The 21206-nt window shown below is 37.9% G+C and overlaps 1 protein-coding gene across 15 annotated transcripts in view; it reads right to left on the minus strand.

Annotated features, from left to right (window-relative positions):
- Positions 1–1114: 1114 nt before the first annotated feature.
- EVI5 (ecotropic viral integration site 5) overlaps positions 1115–21206 on the minus strand; it is a 76373-nt gene continuing 56281 nt past the window's right edge. For 6 of the 15 annotated variants that reach the window (XM_042462027.1, XM_042462023.1, XM_042462025.1 and 3 more), the window contains 2 exons: positions 19484–19579; positions 1115–2401 (listed from right to left, as the gene is read on the minus strand). In XM_042462027.1, coding sequence (XP_042317961.1) covers positions 2099–2401; positions 19484–19579 — 399 coding nt within the window. In that variant the 3' untranslated portion in view covers positions 1115–2098. Of the gene's footprint in view, positions 2402–7077; positions 7236–7401; positions 7410–13313; positions 13488–13704; positions 13760–14876; positions 15554–19483; positions 19580–21206 lie in introns of those variants that run through there. The other 9 variants (XR_006103401.1, XM_042462028.1, XR_006103402.1 and 6 more) reach the window with 9 other exon arrangements.

Genomic DNA, 21206 nt, shown 5'->3' on the forward strand with positions numbered 1-21206 from the left:
TTCTCCTCTTCCTCACCTTTACTAATTTCTGCAGGAGCTCTTTAGGGAAAAGTGTTATATTCTCTCTGTGTCCATACTCTTCCACATTCATCCTTTCTTTCTTTACCCCTTTTCCTTCCATTTGAGGCCACTTTTCTTCTCTCTCAAACTGGACAAGGGCTCTTTTAGTTAAAATTGCTCTGCCAAAACTGTGGCTCCTAGCCCTGACTTCAACTCCAGGCTCCCATTGTTGTTAATCCTACTGTTTAAATCTTTTCTAATGCAGAATGTATATAGTTTTCCCCTCCTTAGGTGTGGATACTTGCCAAGTCTTGCTTCCAACCAGTTCATATATTTGAAACTAGCTTTCTGTAGTTACTACCCAAGCTTTGTTTCATTTTGGTATTTTCCACATTGACTGCTCTAAGGTTCTAGTTGGTTTTCTTAGTTCAAGCCTCTTTACTGTGTCCTAAAAGCTGGTGATTTTCTCATATTTTCTGCTGCTTGTTTTAGTAATGTAACTCGTTTGTCCTACATTCACTGTCTTCCTCTAATCTCTTGCTCTCTTTTTAAACTGGAATGAAAATCATACAGCCTATCATATGTTGCCGAACTGTAACTTCCAGCATGCCTTTCCTATGCTGGCTATGGCTCTTGGAAGCTATAGTCCAACCACATCTGAAGAGCTGAACAGCTCTCACCTCTGACTTAAACTTGGTGCAGTTCCTTTCAACTGCCCCTGCAGTTGCCTTGGTGCTCTGAACACACTTCCTTTCTTGCTAACCAGGACTGACTGCAAGATAGCAGAGTACAAAAAGATTACCAAAAGAAGAGGGGAATGTGATCACTGATCACAGAGGTGTAGAGGAGGGGTTCATGGTACATTGGGAGACCACAAGCAACGACAAAGAAAATAAATGTTCAGAAAACCTGGAAGAGGAGAGGTAAAGTGGAGTCTGACAGTGTCCCATCTAGCATTCTTGCTGTATTTCAGTACATAACCATTTAGTGGATGCCTTACCAGTCTTGTTAACTAGTGAAATTTCTATATCACCCTTCAACAGAACTACTTAGGGAAGTTATAGTAATGAATAATTGTTCTTCAATATTTGCCGAACACTTAACTGTTTTAACGTTTGTTAAATCATGAAAAATATTTATTATACAGTTACATATACACAAAGTTAAAATATCAGTCAATAGTGTCATTTGGAATACATTTCAGGAGGACATGAATCTGTGGGTCATTTGGTAAGCCAAAAGTATGTAACCGAGAATTAGTGTTTCACCATTTTCCTCAAAAACAATTCCAAAATTTACTTGCTTACACAGAATTTCATTTTACTTTTAAAATACAAAGACCAGTCATATTGCTACATTCATACTTCCCATATAAAAGTCAATATACATTTTTATGCAGGGGCAGAGAAATATAAATATATACAAAATAGATATTATTTGTAGTTAATATACTTTGATCAGGTACATGAGCAACACATCAAAAGCTGATGCACATAAAAGTTAACAAAAGGGATATTTTTTATCCTTTATAACCAAGTGTGACAATTATTGTATAAAATAGCACAAGTAAAGGCTTTAGATTGGAAACTTTGGTGGTCTCCCATAATAGAAATTAATTTAATTAAAAATAAGACACTCTAGATACTCAGATATATGCTATATCTGATACACCCAACTTGCATACTCCCATGTTGATCACAAATTGTTTATGTTAAAAGCACACATGTCTTCACAGAGCATAAAAATATTGCACAAGAACAGCTTCTTCTGAAAAGTAAGGTTTCCCCATGTTTACAAACTGCATTACAGTTCTTGAGTAGGAAGAAAGTGTGACTGTGCTTTTTCTAGCATGAGAAGCATACAGGAAGTAGTAATTAATACTGTTAAAGTTGTCATCCGTCCAAACCCTTCCCAGTCTACTCTATGACAACCAAGACACTGGGAGAAAGATTTGGCAAATACAGAGGCAGATAGTAAGATGCATACACATCATGCGTCAGGTAAGATGGAAGAGACCAGCAGTCCAAGAGCTGAATGCTAACTCACTTGAACATGGAGTAAGTTGTTACAGAATGAAGGCCAATGTCAGCCACAGCATTCAAACCGTAGTAGAATAAGACTCCGCTCTTTTTTGGTTATTTTTCTTCTTAGTGATTGTGTCTGATGCTTCAGTGTTTTCAGTATCACTGTCACTGCTGTCTACTGCAGCAGGACTCAAGTCCATCTGATCAGTCCTCTTGTGCAAGTGAAGGGGAACTCTAAGCTCTTGATTGTGGTTTGATATCAAATCTTCATCCGATGAATGCAATGACTCATCATCTCCTAACAAGTGGTTGACGATATGAATCCCATCAAAAGTGTGTGGGCTTGAGAAGCTTGTCTTGCCTTTTAGGCATCTGATCTGTTAAATGAAAAATGGCAAGACACATATAGGAGTTAGACTCTAGAAATTAAAACACTTTCACAGTCAACCAATCGTTGATTGACTGAATGCATTTAGCATCCACCTCATGAATCTGATTTGGAGGATTTTGAAACAGATGTGCACTGCTGTAGACAGCAAACTAAGCCTTGACTACATTTGAGCAGTAATGGACTATGAACAAAATACTTCAGATGTATTTTGGGTGTCTGTAATCAAGATTTTGGGAAGTGGGTTCACATTGCCCTCCTCCAGTAAAATGTACTGTAATTTGATTTTTCAAATGCCCTAAATCTGCCCATTCAAAAGATCTGATCTGAATCAAAAATTTGGTTAAAGCACAAGTGCTGCTTAGAGGGCTATGTATGAAAATCAGCTACAGGTTGAATCTCCCTTATATGAAATGCCAGGGAAGTGTTTTGGATTTCAGATTTATTTTTATACTGGAATAGCTGCATTTTCTTATATGTACATAATAAAATATCTTGGAGATGGGATTCAAGTCTAAACACAAAATTCATTTATGTTTCATATATACGTTATACACACAGCCTAAATACAGTATTTTTTTTAATGTGCATGCAAAAAGATTGTGTATACTGAACCATCAGAAAGCAAAGATGTCACTATTTCAGCCATGCATGAACAATGTTTAAATTTTTGGAGTATTTTGTATTTAAGAATTCTGGATAAGGGAGACTCAACCTGTATCTGAGTTGCTCAATTTGCAAGACTGGAGTAAGTGGTGTTTAGAAAAATGGATTCTACTAGACAAAAAACATTTTCTGCTGAAATGCCTCCTCTACAACTCCTCTAAACACAAACATTAACTAGATATATTATATATAACTTGATTAACTGGATATATAATATGATATTATTATTTACATTTACTTCAAACTGTGCAGTACTTTCTGTTGACACGGTTCAGACAGAACAAACATGAGGACTTAAGTAGTTTCAGAGGTGCATGATGAAAGATAGAACATACAGAAGAATGGTTGATTAGTGAATAGATATAAACAGGAAACTTATTACATGATAGTGGTAGAGGGCATTGTACAAAATGTTTGGTGGCAGAGACAGAAAGCTGCATTCTAGAGACTTCTAAGGCTGTATAGCTAGCTTGCCTCTGAGAAGCATTTTATTGCAGTGTTCTTTTATGTATAAACAACTGTGGAAACAGCTACTTAGACCCCAAGTCAAAGGTCACATGCTCAGTTCCACATGCACAGTGCCTTAAGTAACAAGTTCAAATGTTAACAATTTACTGAAGAGCTGCTGAGAACACACTCAAGATGTTGTGGATTAGATGGTGCATGAGCTCCTCGGTGGACCTGGGTGGACTCCACATCCCTGGCTGCCACACCACTCTCCAGAAACAAAATACAGTACAGTACATTTTTGCCCCTAAATCTCCTTCACATCCCAACATGGTCATCAATTTCGTTGTGTTTCAACAGGAAGTGACAGTAAGCCAATTTCCAGGTCATGTTGTTTTTTTAAAAAAGACTTTCTGGGGCTGGAAATGCCCTAGGCTGCCAAATTTGTAGTAAAATTGCTCACTGCAATCCCTAGAGGACATCTGGGGGGCAAATTTTCAATTTTTTAAAAATTAAATATTTATTAAACAATAACTTTCTTTGCAATGGTACAACAAAATAGTTCCACTGTCTTTTATAACAATAAAAATCTATAATTGTCATTCTCTTTGTATCTTGTAACATTCTAAAAGAAAATATAATATATCCTTGACAGTATTTTACAAGAGTATTTAAACAACTCTACTTCTTTCTTGATCTTTATTGACTAATTATCCCCAATTATCCCCAATTTTATATATTCTCTAAGACCTCTCATAATTGTCATAACTTCATAGAAAAGATAGCCCTTGTGCATTCTACCTCTATTTTTCATACAGCTTCCATTTTAAATTAAGAAGTACTCATGTTAACCACTTGAATTATTGAATTATTTAACAAATTCTCTTAATTTTTGCACTGTTATAGATCTCAGTTCTGGTTCTTATGTTCCATTTCATACCAGACCTAGAAGCTTATCACACACATTCTTCCCCCCGTTACGGGAACAGGAAGGGGACACTCGGGGCCGCGCGTGATTGAGAAAAAAGTTTTTTACCGCACACCAAAGTGTCCTCAAAATGGCCCCATTCCATTCCCTGGCCCCAAGTCATCCCCATTCAGTGCTGAGGTGTGCCATTTTGCTTGACCAGAAGACTTCCAACTTGAACATTTAACGCCCCTCAGCACTGAATGGGGATGACTTGGGGCCAGGGAATGGAATGGGGCCATTTTGAGGACACTTTGGTGTGTGGTAAAATCCGTTTTTTCATGGTCATGCGCAGCCCCAAGTGTCCCCTTCCTGTTCCCATAACGGGGGAAAATGTGTGCGATAAGCTTCTTAGTAACTCGTAGACTATGGATATAGTCTTGTGATATTGTATTAATCTATATTTAGACCTGTCCCCTTTCCAATGGACTATCTATCTATCTATCTATCTATCTATCTAAAGTCTTCCATACTAACATTTTCTCAATTTAGGCATTAACCAACTATTTTGGAAACCAAGGGGTTTAATTTGAACTCTTTCAAGCTTTACAATGGACACATCTACAACCAAACATCCTTAACTGACCCACACTCTATCTGAATGATGTAGAATATTTAAAGATAATTAATAGAGTTTGAAAATGTTCCCAGTTTAATTTAACAAGATTTTTCCTCAACCCAACTGTAGCAGTTAGCCTGTTAGTACAGTAGATCTCATTGGAGACGGATGAAAACCAGCATCATGTTTGTGCCTATCAGCTACAACGGGCTCCCCCCACCCCACCCCACTTTCTTTTCTAAACCTGAACCTGAAAATGCTGCTTGAAATAAGTTAATGTCCTGGTCTATCTTTAACTCACTAGACAGTGGTTGAAATTTGTAATGCTTTTAATGAAATGTAAAATTGTTCACAGAAATTTCATTAAAAAAACTAAACTCCGTTTTTTCCTCTCTTGAAAACTCACTGCGGAGACCAAAACTTCTGGAGGGCCAAAGATCCCTCTGATATTGATTATAACCCTCCTGGCACAATTCTTGGAGTATCACTTGGTCAAAAAGAAGAGATGGGGAACTACCACAAATCACTGTTTTTTACCCCCAAACTCCAGTGTTGCTTCCTCACACTCTTTCCTGTTGTTTAAGCACCGCATAGAACAGGAGTGCCATTTCCCAGACCACAGCGAAAGAAAAATATTTGAGGGTTTTGATTCAATTAGGTGAAAGTATACTTCTTCAAAAACAAAATTGAAATAAATCATGCTGTTTTCTTTGTTTTGAGGGAATAAACCTCAAAACCTGACTTGGGGGCGGGGGACTTTCAAAAGGCAACGGTTGGGGCAGGGGACTCTCTTGTTACATTAAAAGAGTAAATTAGCATCCCTCCTCCCTTATCTAGGCATGTAGTTAGGGCAAATCTGCAACTGAAAAATATGGTGTTAGAATAGAGGTCTGACCCAGAGTGTGTGTGGGACCAAAGAACTGAAAGGATCATGAAAGACAGAGTTAGAAGCGCTCCAAGGGCCATCTTGCCTGGCAAGAATGAGCAAAAGATGGCCAGCTAACCTCTGTTTAAACATCTCTTTTTTAAAAATTATAATGAAAAAATTAATAATGTCAGAGATAATAAACCCTCAAATGTGGTTATTTCACTGAAAAAGCAGAAATTAAACCATAATCCAAAATAATGCCTTGGAAATTGTAGGCAAAAGGTGCGTTCAGAGATCCTGGAAGACATCTTTCCATAAAAATTTAGATATGATTAGGGGATGTCTAGAAACCAAGTTTCGCTGATGTATTCAACAAATGGATGCCAAATCATCTGGAAAGTCAATCCAGATTGTAAACCTCTCACTCTGTCTGCAATTTCTTCCATAAACCACAGGTCCCATTATCTAAGTCCACCATCCTGCAATGTTCAACTTTCCAGTTTTCCAGTTTTTAGCTATTTCAAGCCTGGCAACAGCCAAAAAGAAACCAATAAGTTTTTTTTGTGTTGCAGGGCTTTATTTTCACCCATAAAAAAGGTGAACAGGGGCAGGAGTGGTGATGACTGTATGCTTTGCTTAGTAATCTTGTAGATAAACTGCAAAATATCTGTCCAATAATCATGCACTAAGGGACAATCCAATCACATATGTACAAAGGTTCCCCTACCATCACAACCTCTCCAACAATTTGGATTGGCATTGGTAAACATACAAGCCAGTTTGACTCGGGTAAGATACCATCGGTAGAGAATAATAGTATTCTCTTTAACTACAATGGTTTAATTTTAAATGGGAAGTGATCCTACATATTTTCTCCGGTTCTACTATCGATTGAAAGGAGAATTCCGCTTCCCACCCTGCCTTATGAAGAGTTGACTTCCCAAATGTTTCTTCTACCAGACAGTTGTATATGAGTGCTATTTGGCCTTTAGAATAGATACCCGGAAAAACACACACGTTTTCAAAGGAAGTAAATGGGCGGGGATGTCCCTGAACCCAGAGCAGTTTCTTTAAAAATAATTTTGTCTGTATTATTTGATACCAGTTCTGATGACCAGGGTCCCAGAGTTTAAATATCTCTGAAGAAGGAGAGCTCACCACTATCCAAAGAAGTCTATTTAGATCAGGTTATTAAACTCCACAAATTATCAGGTTATCAAGAGGATAGATGCCAAAGCAAGATGCTTTCTGCTGTCCTGACCACTTTCCATGGCTTTCACAAAGTTGGCAGAATTTATGGTTGTCTCCATCATCACCTTTTGAAAATAGCAAAATTAAGAAGTGACTCAATATGCCTGCATTTATATACTCATGATTTACCCAACTGTGGATTGCATATTTTGAAACACAAAACAGCCATGCTTTTCGAAAGAGAGTGAAATTCATACTGTGGAGTTTTTTATATATATAACATGCTCTTACCTTGTGGACTGTCACCCCCAAGCATAAGCAAAAAGAAAGATAGCAGAAAATATTTAGAGGTTTTTAAACAATCCTACATAATCCATATTTAAAATTCAGCAAGGTCATTAAAATGCAAATATTACCTCTAATTAATGTTATGGAGAATAGATTATTGGGGGGGGGGGAATCAGTGGTTCAGTCAGAATTGTGTTTCAGTTTAATAAAGTTGCTGCAGAAAATTAGCTTCATGAATGATAGACCCATACATACAAATAGAGAGCAGGATCTTAAGAAAGAGGTTATTTCTGCCGCACCAAATACCAGATATTCCAAAGTTCTTTGTTATTACTTCCTTCAAAAAACCTTGTAGATCTTGATGGTCCTAACAACACCTAGAGACCTATGAGTACTTTTATCAAAGAATCTAACCTTTTTTGACTGCCTTGTTTCCCCAGGGAAAGTTCAATTTCTCCTAGTTCCTATTAGCTCCATAAGATATGAGTGTTTCCATTAGACACATAACAGGGAATCTATACATCTAGTCCCCTTTTTACTTCATTCTTCTGATTAATACTGTCCTGATCCAACCTGCTTCCTACTGGCTTCTCTCAAGCTAATATTTAATTGGTAGGAGATCTAGCTGGAGTTCTTTGAAAATTCATTGCTTTTGGCTGCCATTTTGTGAATCGGGAGCACACTTCTTTCACAATATAAAATAAAGGTTGTGTATCCCTTATACAAAATCCATTTTTTAAAGCTTTGACATGATGCTTCAAGGTGGCTGCTGCACTGCTGTGGCCTGTTCGTTTGCAAGGCAGAAGCCTTGTTTCAACAGTGTTTCATATAAAAATTATTTTAAAATGTTGTATAAAAATATATTCAGGGTATGTATATAAGGTGTATATGAAACATACATGAATTTCATGTTTAGACATGGAATCTCATCTCCAAGATATCTCATTATGTACTTCAAAATCTGAACAAATCCATCATCCAAAGCTCTTCTGGTTTCAAGCATTTCAGATAAGGGACATTGAAATGAATGAGATTATCATAAAACAATGTTTCTCAACCAGTGTTCCCCAGAATCCCAGTGTTCCACAAGAAACCATTTTGGAGCTCTGGATATAATAGTTTTTATGCCAGGATTCCCTGAAAATTATTTCAAGGATTTCATTAGGGTAAAAAGGTTGAGAAAGACACCATAAAGCATTTTTATGCAGATATATTATGAAAATTATAATACACAAATCATGCTTCACTCTATACAACATTACACAAAGTCTTCACAGGATGTTATTTCACCAGTAATCCAAAGATATGCCACTGAGAAGAGCTCACGACGAAGCTCTCCAGCTGTGCTCCACACACATATTGTTCCCAATTATTTTGGCAGGCTCCATCCAGAAGCACATTGTAATAATACAAATTCTAGATTGGGCCAAGAGCACGTTGGGGCAATAGCTTTGCCCCAACAGTCTCTCAGCCTTGAGGGAAACAACAGCAAATCTCCCCTGACCAAATCTTGCCAAGAAAATCCTAGCATAGGGTCACCATACGTTGGAATAAATTTGAGGGTGCATCAGAACAACAGCAACGATCATACCTATTTTCTATGTATAGCTGCCTGTAGTAAAGAACACCCATGACACTGATTGTAAGTCCGCATTCAAAATTGCAGGGGTATCATGTGAACCAAGAGAAGGGATAGGGATCACAAACTGGATCCAATCCAGGTTTTAGCCTTGTAGTGGAATTAGGAAAAGGCTTAGGGAAAAAGCTTACACTGGTATCAACAATGGAGTGAAGCATGGAAGAACATGTGTGAGATGCTGAAGCAGATGAGGAGGGAAGGATTCACCTTCCCCATGCACTACACTTGCCCTTCCACCACCTACACACACACTGGTGCTATGGAAGCAGTTGTCCCAAAGCCTCATTTCAGGGGGGGAGGATTGAGGAAGGGGAAAGCTGGAGAGGAAAGGTAAAAAACAGAGACTTCTGAAGTCACGTCTAAAGTCACAAGAAGATGGACTGCAGATAAGGTTTACAGAGGTCTCTCTGTTTTATAATGCAAATTATTTATAAGATGTGTGTGTACAATGTCGGGTATGAATGGCACTCAAATGGCATACAAATGGGACCCAGTAGCTATCTGTATATATCTTGCAAATAAACTGTGGCATCTACATCCATAACTATTAAAGAAGTGTGTATATTTGGAATAGGCTTCAACACATGTAAACATTACAGAATAGCTTTTGTTACAGCAATCCTTCTTAACTTACACGTTTAACAACAGTAGTTTCCAAACGTGGGTCCCTAAGAAGTTCCAGTCAGCATGGTTGATGGACATGGATTCCAAGAGTAGTAGTCCAACATCTGAGGAGCCAGGTTTGGGAACTACCATGTTACATGAGATTATACATGAGGCTGAGTACAAGTTTTGAAACTACAGATGCCTTAATTCTGAATATCTAAACAACTTTAGTAACATTCTAGGAGGGTTTTTTAAAAAGCTATTCTGGGGACAGGAGGGAGTGGCAGCTTTATCACTTATCAAGAGCTACACAGACAAAAGGAAACAAGATGCTAAGACCAAGTTGCTGTCTTGCAAACATGACAAAGATTAAAACTACTGTCACCAGAAGGTTTCAGAAAGTCAGAACAGGAAACCAATAACTTGATCTGGCAAGGTCATGACTTTTTGATAGCTGCACCATTACCATATAATCAAAAGTTCTGAAATCTTAATAGAAAGTATGTGATTGAAATGATAGCAAGGAATCAGAAAAACAGGCCTCCAGTTTGCATTTGGAAGAATCTTGTTAAACTGCAAATTTGATTGGTGTCTTCAAACGTGTATCATATGTACATTACATGTTTAAAAGGCTTTTTGCAGAATTTGGCCCCAAAATTGCTCTAAATACTGGTTTTAAAGGAGAAAGAAGTTATTTTAATGAAGATACCGCCATTCAGGTGGATCTACTAAAGAAAGACAAAATAAGAAAGAAAGATGGGGGGGAGAGAGAGATGATGACGATGATAATAATAATACCTGGTAATGATTCAAGGTTTTCCCATCCTACGTTTTTTCAATTGGTGGCTGGAACTACATGTGACTTGTCAACTGCACTTCCCCTCTTTTTACTAAAATGTTGATTTGATAAATTTTTCACTAGTGCCATTATTCCTTACTGTTCCTCAATGAGTAAAATAGCCCTCAACTTGTATGTGATACTTTATACCTTAAACAAAGAAAAAAAAAGTCTACTAGTTTAGGGCAATAAAAATTCAATGGTGGGGGGGGGATATGAGAGTGGATCACATATACTGTGCTATAATTCTAAATTCATGAATACGATTTTCTAGAGCTTCATAATGTTTTGCTGATGCACTATACTTTTCATACATACTAGTCTACATCACTGGAGGTAAAATACAAAGTAAATAGATAGGGTGAGACAAACTTATCACAGAGTGTACTGCTAACTCCTCTATCTAGCATGAACAGTAGCCCTGGTTCTCAAAAACACATGAGGTGTATCATAGCCACAGTTGAGGTGTTGTGCTTATTTAAATAGAGGGTCCAGAAAGCTATGTTAGATTGGATGTTTTCTAACCACATGACCTCACAAGTGCTATCTTATCACATCACAGTTTCCTCAGGCTGACCACAACCATTCAAATCAGACTTCACCAGCATAGATGCTCAGTATCTGACACGTACTTGCAAAAACAGCAACTTTTCACTGCCCAATAACCGTGCTGACTTGTGGGAGGTCAAATCTGGTGGTCTTGTCTTTCTGTGCTCTCAAGATATCGTACAAGAAAAACGTATGATTTATGACTCTGTAAGCTTTAACCACAAGTTGAAAAACTCACTTTAAATCTGAGAACTACCATACTTCCTTTCAATGTCAGATGGTTATGAAGTAGAAAGGCTTTACATTCTATTATGCTTCATCTACATTACAACACAAATGTGTAAATCAAGTTTTCTCTGAGCAGGGTAAACTGGGCATTATTTTTATTTATTTAGAGGGGAAAATCTAATTCTTAATCTTCCAAGATGAGGCAAAGCTTTTAAATGCTTATCTTAGATTATCACAATGGGTGCACTTCAGTGTATTGAAAAACCTTGACTCATGAAATTCTGACAAGTTCTGTGTGTTGATGATCCCAAAGGCATGCAGAATGATGAATATGACAAATGCTATATCTGCACAGATCATAAAACACCAGTACAGACAATCATTACAGGCTCTTGATGCCACCAACCATGATAACCTTCTGGGTCATTTCAGTTTCACCCTTATTTACCTGCCTAAAAGATCTCATAAGGTGGTGAAGATGAACACCCGCTCCACCACATGGAAACTGTGATGGTACAATGTTTCATTTTGCCTCCTCACATGAAAGTGCTGAAAAAGGACATCTAAGAAATTTGGAGAGCTGTGGCACTGGTAGGCTAATGATGTGTATCTCTGTTTCTCTTAGTCAAGAGAATGTGTCGCTCAAGAGGATTAGGGGATGGCGATTCTCCAAATTTGGATGGGTCTATATTATTTCAAAGGTATCAGATGCAAGTTTTGGGTATTTTTTAAAATTTCAGATGATTACTATGAGCAGGATTTGGCCATGGTTATACATACCACTCTCACCTTCAAGTTGGACTATCCTTGACATGGAGATACTATACAAGAGTTCATAGAAATTTCAGTTGGCTCAGACTTCATTCATTAATTCATTAATCTTTATTTATTATGATTCCTAAGAGTATGACAGTGGGCATAACATTAACACCCTGTAACTGTTCTCAGTTTCTTCCTGGGCACAATTCAAAATTCTGGTTTTGAACTATAAAGTCCCAAATGTTTTGAAGGTAATTCTGAAATGCTGCAACACATAGGAGGGCCTCTGATGAAGATCTCAATAAGCAGCAATTGAGAATGGGAATCTTTGGATATACTAGCCTCTAACCATTAAGAGCTTTAAAGGTTATTATTATCACTCTCACTTGAATGTCCAAACAAGTCAGGAGCCAACACAATTGTTTCAATGAGGGAGTTAATAAGTGGGGTCTGTTACATGGACCTGATTCACAGTCTGACTGTTACAGTTCTGGACCAAAAGGTGTTTGTAGGCAATGCTGGACAGCAGTTTCTTTACGCACACAAACAGCACTTTCTGGAGGCTGCCCTGTCTAGAGGGCATTACAATTATCTAATTGTGATACAGGTTGAGTATCCCTTATCCAAAAATCCAAAATCCCAAATGCTCCAAAATCCATACCTTTTTTCATGGGTGGCTAAGATAGTGACATCTTTGCTTTCTGATGGTTCAGTATGCACCAACTTTGCTTTATGCACAAAATTATTTTAAAATATTGTATAAAATTACCTTCATGCTATGTGTGTAAGGTGTATATGAAACACATGCATTTGAATTTTGTGTTTAGATTTGGGTCCCATCTTCAATAAATCTCATGTATAGGCAAATATTCTAAAATCCAAAAAAAAATTCCAAAATGCAAAACACATTTTGGTCCCAAGCATTTCGGATAAGGGAGACTCAACTTGTACACTAATAAGATGACTAGGGTTAGATCTTCAGTCTCTAGCATAGGGATGGACAACTCAGGGTTGGGGTATAGGGGTAAGGGCCATTGCCCCCCCTTGTCCACACCCAGAAGTGATGTACCATCACTTCCAGCTGAATGTTTGGCAGATTTTTAGGCCATTTCCCTTTTTCTCAGTATTTCTGGGCAGTTGGGGAGCCGGTGGCAGGATGGGGGAAGGAAACCACCACATTTGAAATTAGTGTACATTTGAAGAGATACATTTCACATAACCCCATTGTTTAGGGTTATCCCAGAGTAGCCCTTTGCATACATAGCATGAATTATTTATCTGGCTGTAATTACTTACAATTTTATTTCTATGAGTAGAATCGTTTAGAAGCAAGAGATTTGATCTCTACCTTTTGTCAATCTTCATTACACCCATCCTCTATTAGTTCCACGGCAGAATGATCTGGAGATAGCATATATACCAGAATCTGTTTACCAGTTGCACTAGGTTGTTAGGACAGAAATATCAGATCTATGATAGCAGAGGTGCACAAAGATAAGAGAAGTGAGCTTTTAATGCAGGGAAAAAAAGCAGTGCAGTTGCTTGATAAAAATGTCTTATCTATGTGATCTCTGCAAGTATTTATTGTATGGCCTTTCACAAAGTATATTCTAGATATCCAATGAATAGCATTTCCATATAGCTTAATTAAGAAGCATTCTTTTCTTTTAAGAATTAGATCCTGTACCTGTTCAGGTTGGGGTTTTTTTGGTCCAAACTTCCTATCTTCCCTTTTCTGGCAGCTTCCAGGAGCGGGATAAGCAAGATATAAGGGAACATTAAAAGTTAAAACGTTCCTTTGGGGATGAGCATGTGAAATTGTATTTGCGTAAGATTGTGAAGATCAGGCCATATTAAATAGGATATTGTTGATAGGGAAAGGCTCTAAATGCATCATAGTCAGCAGGATAGTCAATAACACAGTGCATTAAATTCCTTTTAATTCACTATCAATAATCAATGTCATAGTCAATATAATAAACAAAGCTCATTTAAGTACATTTAAGGTTCACTGACATATACATTTTAAAATGTTTAATCAAGTATTAGTGTGGGGGATTGTATTTGTGATTACTGGGTGGGGTAATTTTAATGAATTTATTAATATTTAATGAATTTATTTAAAGAATTAATTTCAATCGATTTCAGCTAAGTTTAATTCAATATATATATATATATATATATATATAGAGAGAGAGAGAGAGGGGGGGGGGGGAGGGGTTAGAAGCCCTAAATACCCCAAATGCACCAAATGCCATCTGATCTTGGAAGCTAAGCAGCTTACAGCCCCTAGTATTATTCATTGGTGGTCTTCCATCCAAGTACTAACTAGGGCGGTCCTTGTTTTGCTTTCAACATCTGGAAGGCACATGCACACACACACCCCACACACATTTACTTCTGTGTCCTTTAAAAAACTTTGAAAGAAAAAGCAAAGCATAGCCCGTGAGCCCTTGAACAACCTGGTTCTGCAGCATTTCTTCACTCCTGCACTACAGTAAAAACATACTTTGTTATCCTACTAGAAGAGAATTGTAAATAAGATATTCACTGGGTTTACAACATAAAAGCTGATCACCCTTCTTGTATAGAACTCTCACTACGTCAAAAGGGACACTGTTCTGCTTAGTTCCTTTAAACGTACACCCATGACCTCCTTAATAGAGTCCATTCATTTAACATGCATTCTTCTTCTTTCTCTCTACTTCCCTTCACCTTTTCTAGCATTATTGTTTTTTCCAAGGAGATTTCTGGCTTGATCTGCTCTAGGACCTATTTGTTTGTCTTCTTGGCTGTCCACGGGATCCTCAGCACTCTTCTTCAGCACCACATCTCGAATGAATTGATTTTCTTCCTGTCTTCTTTCTTAACCATCCAGCTCTCACATCAATACATAGTAATAGGGAATACAATGACTTGTATGCTTCTAATGTTTTGTGCTCAATTGTATATCTTTGCATTTTGGGATTTTTTCTACTTCTTTCAAAGTCACCCTCCCGATTCTTAATTTTCTGATCTCCTGGCTGCAGTACCCGTTCCTATCAATGTTCCTATCAATCAATCAACTACTTACACACAATAAAATGCACAGCACGAACTTTCACAGATAGGCAAATCCAAAGTTTTTCTGAAGGTCTTCTGGTGGAAACCACTATTCCTTGCTTCTGCCTCCCAAGATATTTTGTGGTCTGTTAGTGTAGTCTGTGGGCAGGTTTATCAATTCTAATCTCATATACCACTCCAGTAATCTACATAACACATTTGTTCCTTGAAACATCCAACAGGAAACCAAGACAGATGCTTGGGAATACGTAGCATACAAAGGAACAGCACAAAAGGGTACATAGTAAAGCTGCTAAGGTAGATTATAAATCATTCATGACCTGAGAAAGAATACAAGCCAAAGAATACACATTACCATGATCAACAACCTCCTATAGTCTGGACTGGCCATCTAGATAAGTTGACCTTTTCAAGACCCAGTCTGAACTGATGATGGTTCCAATGTATCTTCCTATCCTTGACTAAAACCATCACTAAAGCAAATACAGGAAAACTTTATGTTAAATGATAAGAACCCACAGCAGGTGTTCTTTTTTGGTTGTCTTCTTGTACCTTCTTATGAGCAACACACATTTCAAATCAGTTGTGGATGTGACTTCATAAGACATATAATGCCCAAGAAGAATTTTGCATTTAGCTAAAGAGCAGATGTTCATCAACAGCCAACCATTTTAAAAAATGTGCCTGAAGTGTAGTCCCAGCATGACATAGCGGCATAAATTTCATGATGTTGACAACTAAACATATTGTAGTCAGTATCTTAGTATTTTGTTTCTTCTCTCGTTGACAACAATGCATGTAGTTCATGGGGTGGTCAACTCTACATTGGAGACAAAGCATTCCATCCATGACAGATGCAATTATTGAAGCCAACATTCCTAGATTGTTTTGAGTCTGAGGAATCCCTGTTTGAAGCCAGGTATTCAAGGAATAGGGGACTCAAAGATGGCTGTGTCCCTCTCCCACTGCTGCCACATATGCTGCTGTCTCCGTGAGCATGCTGTTGTTGTAATATGCTTTCAAGTAATTTCTGACTTATAGCAAACTGATCACAGGGTTTTCTTAGCAAAATTTGTTCACAAGGGGTTCACCTTCACCTTCTTCTGAGGCTGAAAGTGTGTGACTTGCCCAAAGTCACACAGTGAACTCTGGTCTCCAGAGTCATGCATTTCCCAGGTGCTCCACGGCCACTCCAGGAAAATGAAAGAAACAAAAATTGAATGAAACTAAAGAATAAGAAACAAAAAGTAACTCTACTCCTAAAAACTTGTAAAATATAGGGTAGGCCTCTTAGGGGCTCTGCCATAGAAACTGATTCTAAAAAGGGCTCTGCGAGTCAAAAAGGTTGGGAACTCCTGTTTTAGAGTATTGCACAAGGATAGCTCTGCCATAGATGAGCCAGTTGCAACAAGATACAGCTGAGCAAGCACAGGCTAAATTTTTCTGCAATCCAGAATAACACCCATTTTTATGCAACTGGGGAATGGGATCTTGGTCCAGATCTAGAGCTATATACATTTTGTCCAACTTCAGTTCAGGTTTGATAGTAATGTGGGGGGGAGGAATGTACTATTTTTAAAAAGCTGGAAGAGCTGGGCACAGTCAGTGGGTGATTTTGCCAAGTTCTTTTCAGCAGCTCGACACCAATCTTAAAAAAAATGAAAAGCACTGAGAAACAGCTCTGGTTGGCTAGGAGAGAGCCAAGTGTGAGCACAGAAAGCATCAAACCATATAACTAATCATTATGGAAGCAGTTTGACATGCTAGGATCCTGACCACATAAAGGAATAATAATAATAATAACAACAACAACAACAACAACAACAACAACAACAACCCGCCTCTCCCTGTGCGGGTAACAACATAGAAAAAGAGAATACAATAAAATCAAAGGCACAGAAACGGTACATAAAAGTACACTAGACTCCAGATTCCCACTCCCCCCCCAAAAAAAAAACATTAACGTTAAAATCAATTCCCAAACAATGGGCAATAAAATCAGTCAAGAACGAATCAGTCCAAAGAGAACAATTTAAGCAAGTGGAGAGTGAGATTAGGGGATCAATTTGGGAAGGCCCGCCGGAAGAGATCTGTTTTTATTGCCTTCTTAAAGGCCTCTAAAGATGTTAGTTGGCGGATCTCGTCCGGCAGATCGTTCCAGATTTTTGAAGCGGCAGCAGAAAACGTAGGCTATTTATCTGCAAGCAACTGCAAAACAACATTTGTGCAGAGGCGCACCATAACACCTTTTTCACTAAGAGCAACATAGAGCACAAACTGCAAAGTCAGACTGAGGCAAACTCCTTTCAGATCCCTTTGTGAATCTACACTCTGTGCCAAAGTTCCCAATCCAGCAAGTGGTATGTAAACCATTCGTGTAAGCTGTTTGTGTGCACAAATGCTAGGCTAGAACATAAATGTTTAATGAAAGATGACTGGATATTGATTCCTCTCAAGTGACATTAAATGTTAAAGGTGTTGGAATGATTAGGCAGTACTGTTGATAAAGGCAAAAAAAGATTCTCCATTTTTAGAATCTTAAGAATCATAGAATAGAATCATAGAATCGTAGAGTTGGAAGAGACCACTAGGGCCATCCAGTCCAACCCCCTGCCATGCAGGAAATCCAAATCAAAGCATCCCTGACAGATGGCCATCCAGCCTCTGTTTAAAGACCTCCAAGGAAGGAGATTCCACCACACTCCGAGGGAGTGTGTTCCACTGTCGAACAGCCCTTACTGTCAGGAAGTTCCTCCTAATGTTCAGGTGGAATCTCTTTTCCTGCAGCTTGCATCCATTGTTCCGGGTCCTGTTCTCTGGAGCAGCAGAAAACAAGCTTGCTCCCTCTTCAATATGACATCCCTTCAAATATTTAAACAGGGCGATCATATCACCTCTTAACCTTCTTTTCTCCAGGCTAAACATCCCCAGCTCCCTAAGTCGTTCCTCATAGGGCATGGTTTCCAGACCTTTCACCATTTTTGTCGCCCTCCTTTGGACACGCTCCAGTTTCTCAATGTCCTTTCTGAATTGTGGCGCCCAGAACTGGACACAATATTCTAGGTGGGGCCTGACCAAAGCAGAATACAGTGGCACTATTACTTCTCTTGATCTAGACACTATACTTCTATTGATGCAGCCTAAAATAGCATTGGCCTTTTTAGCTGCTGCATCACACTGTTCACTCATGTTCAACTTGTGGTCTACTTGGACTCCTAGATCCGTTTCACACGTAGTTTCATTCAGCCAGGTGTCCCCAATCCTATATTTGTGCATTTTATTTTTCCGCCCTAAGTGCAATACCTTACATTTCTCTGTGTTGAATTTCATTTTGTTAGCTTTGGCCCAGCTTTCTAGTCTATTCAGGTCATTTTGAATCTTGATCCTGTCCTCTGGGGTATTAGCTATTCCCCCTAATTTGGTGTCATCTGCAAATTTGATAAGTATGCTCCCAATCCTGTCATCCAGGTCATTGATAAAGATGTTGAATAGCACTGGGCCCAGGACAGAGCCCTGTGGGACCCCACTGGTCACTTCTCTCCAGGATGAAAAGGAGCAATTGTTGAGCACCCTTTGGGCCTTAGAGAAGGTCCACATATCCCAGATTCATTACTAGATTCTTGTATTTTTCACAGATGACCAACAAAGCTAGCAATACAGCTTCAACAGAAATGCATTCTACTACATTCATGTTTTGAGCAAAATATATATTACAGTGATATATATTACTCCATTCTAAAACAACTATAACCTCTGCACAAGAAAAACGGTCATTTTACATTTCTTGGTGTTTTGACCTGTACTCCACTTTTATCTCTTGCTAGCCTTTATGTAAGACTAGAGTGGAAGTATGGTATTCAACATTATTATAAAAATTCTTCATAATGGCCAAGATTTAATTTAATTTTTTTTAAAAGCCACAATATAAGACTAGTGAAAAACATTTAATCAACTAAAAAAAAAGCACGTACAAAGATGTATAATGATTTTAAACACAAGTATTTATATAAACTTTGCTCACACAGAGAAGCAAATACTTCCAAAGATGAAATGTCTGAAAGTCAACTTTTAATATGCTATGATAGATACTATTATATTTCTAACAATTCTGTGTTAACTGTTGGACTGGATGGCTCTTGTGGTCTCTTCCAACTCCACAATTCTATGAATACATATAAGTTAGTGCAGCTGAAAACTACCAAGCATAGTTTTCTACTGAACTTGAAATTTGGTCTCATATACTACAGAGCACTGCCAGGATTCTGGCTGTTTAGTCAGAAAGAATTATTAAATTATTAGATGGAGAACATTAAACATGCTGACACAATGATTACCCGGAATAAGAAAGAAAAATCAAGATATGGGAATGAAACATAAGTTTATCAAAATAAGTTTTTACTTACCTCATGATTAAGTTCCGCTATCTGATCTTTCAATTCTCTAATATACTGACTAGAGTCGGAATAATTAAGCTGCCCCTGAAATTTCCCTTCTTCTTTCTGCTCAGAAAAGGAAAGAAAGCATTTGATCAGCACTAATACCAACATCCTTATGTTTCATATTGTTTCAGCAGACTAGATTCAGAGATTTCCATGGCTACTTTATGGATTACATATTTAATATCAGAGTTGAGTAACAACCAGTTCATATTTTTTTTTAATCTCAGTGGTGTGGTTTCCTCCTGAAGCCAAGTTGCTTTGAGATCTACAGTCACCTCATTATCTATGTCTAAAGGTCTATCAACATGATTTCACTTAAACTGTTCCCCTAAATGTGGCTGAAGGCCTTAAACCAGGGATGTAATTCTACACTTATACATTCTCAAAATTTAGCATTCTTCTTCCTACTGTGAAAAAGTCTTCAAAAACTGTCAATCAATAGCTTGATCCAAACCAACATTATGGTTTGGTTTTCCCTCCTCACTTAGTACCCTCCAAATCAAGGAAAGCTTATTCTGTGCAAAATTCAGTGCAAACATTTCTATGCAAAAATATTATTTTCTGTGCAGAAGATGATGTAGACAAGAACTTTTTCTATGCAAAATTTACATGTGCTGTTTTGGCAAAGAAAACAGTATTTTCTGCACAAATAACAACCTTTGAAGATTCTTGTCCAGGATTTTTATCATCAGGGTTTCTCATTATTCACGAAACATTTTTTAAATGATATTACAAATATTTTTTCTTCCCTAGCTTAAATCAACAAGATTAGCCCATCCCTTTCCTATGTGACCGGCTAGGCATGTGGCTGAATTTTCATGCAATTCAACTTCTTAGAAGCAGCAAACATACCTTGGTGGATAACATATGAAAATATCTAAACAGATAAGTAAAAAATTAGAATTATTTCAAAAATACCAATGAGAACTTGAAGTAAATTAGTAATGACCTGCAAATAAGGAACTCCTATATGGACCTGACTCCTCTGAAGTAAGCTGCTTGAACTCCATGATTATTTCATCAGATGGAATTTGCTACCAATGATACTGATCATAGACTCCAACAACTGGACCAAGCAGTGTTAAATTCCAATGGAAGAAAACCATGGAAACACTTAGTAATGCTCCCTTTAAGACATGAACAGGGAACATGATGCCTGTGGGCAGTGTTTGGTTCTGCAAGTTTTTTTGCAGTCCCAAATAATAGTGTGTTCAGCATGATACTTTTTAACCATCCTATCCGAGTCTGTGCGGGGAATACACACCTTGTTTTAGAGAGAAAAATGCAATTCTTGTGTAAAGTAAGATAGATTTTCCCTGCATGCTTTTTTCTTACTTAAACAGTTACTTCCAACTAATGAAAGGGGAAAAACATACTTCTGGTTACCACTAGATTGCTAAATTTCTGCAGCAGTAGGTATGTACAGTGGGGCAAAAAAGTATTTAGTCAGCCACCAATTGTGCAAGTTCTCCAACTTAAAAAGATGTGAGAGGCCTGTAATTGACATCATAGGTAGACCTCAACTATGAGAGACAACATGAGAAAACAAATCCAGACAATCACATTCTCTGATTTGGAAGAATTTATTTGCACATTATGGTGGAAAAAAAGTATTTGGTCACCGACAAACAAGCAAGATTTCTGGCTCTCACAGACCTGTAACTTCTTCTTTAAGAGGCTCCTCTGT

The sequence above is a fragment of the Sceloporus undulatus genome, chromosome 4 (assembly GCF_019175285.1).
Source record: "Sceloporus undulatus isolate JIND9_A2432 ecotype Alabama chromosome 4, SceUnd_v1.1, whole genome shotgun sequence".
NCBI classification, from domain to species: domain Eukaryota; kingdom Metazoa; phylum Chordata; class Lepidosauria; order Squamata; family Phrynosomatidae; genus Sceloporus; species Sceloporus undulatus.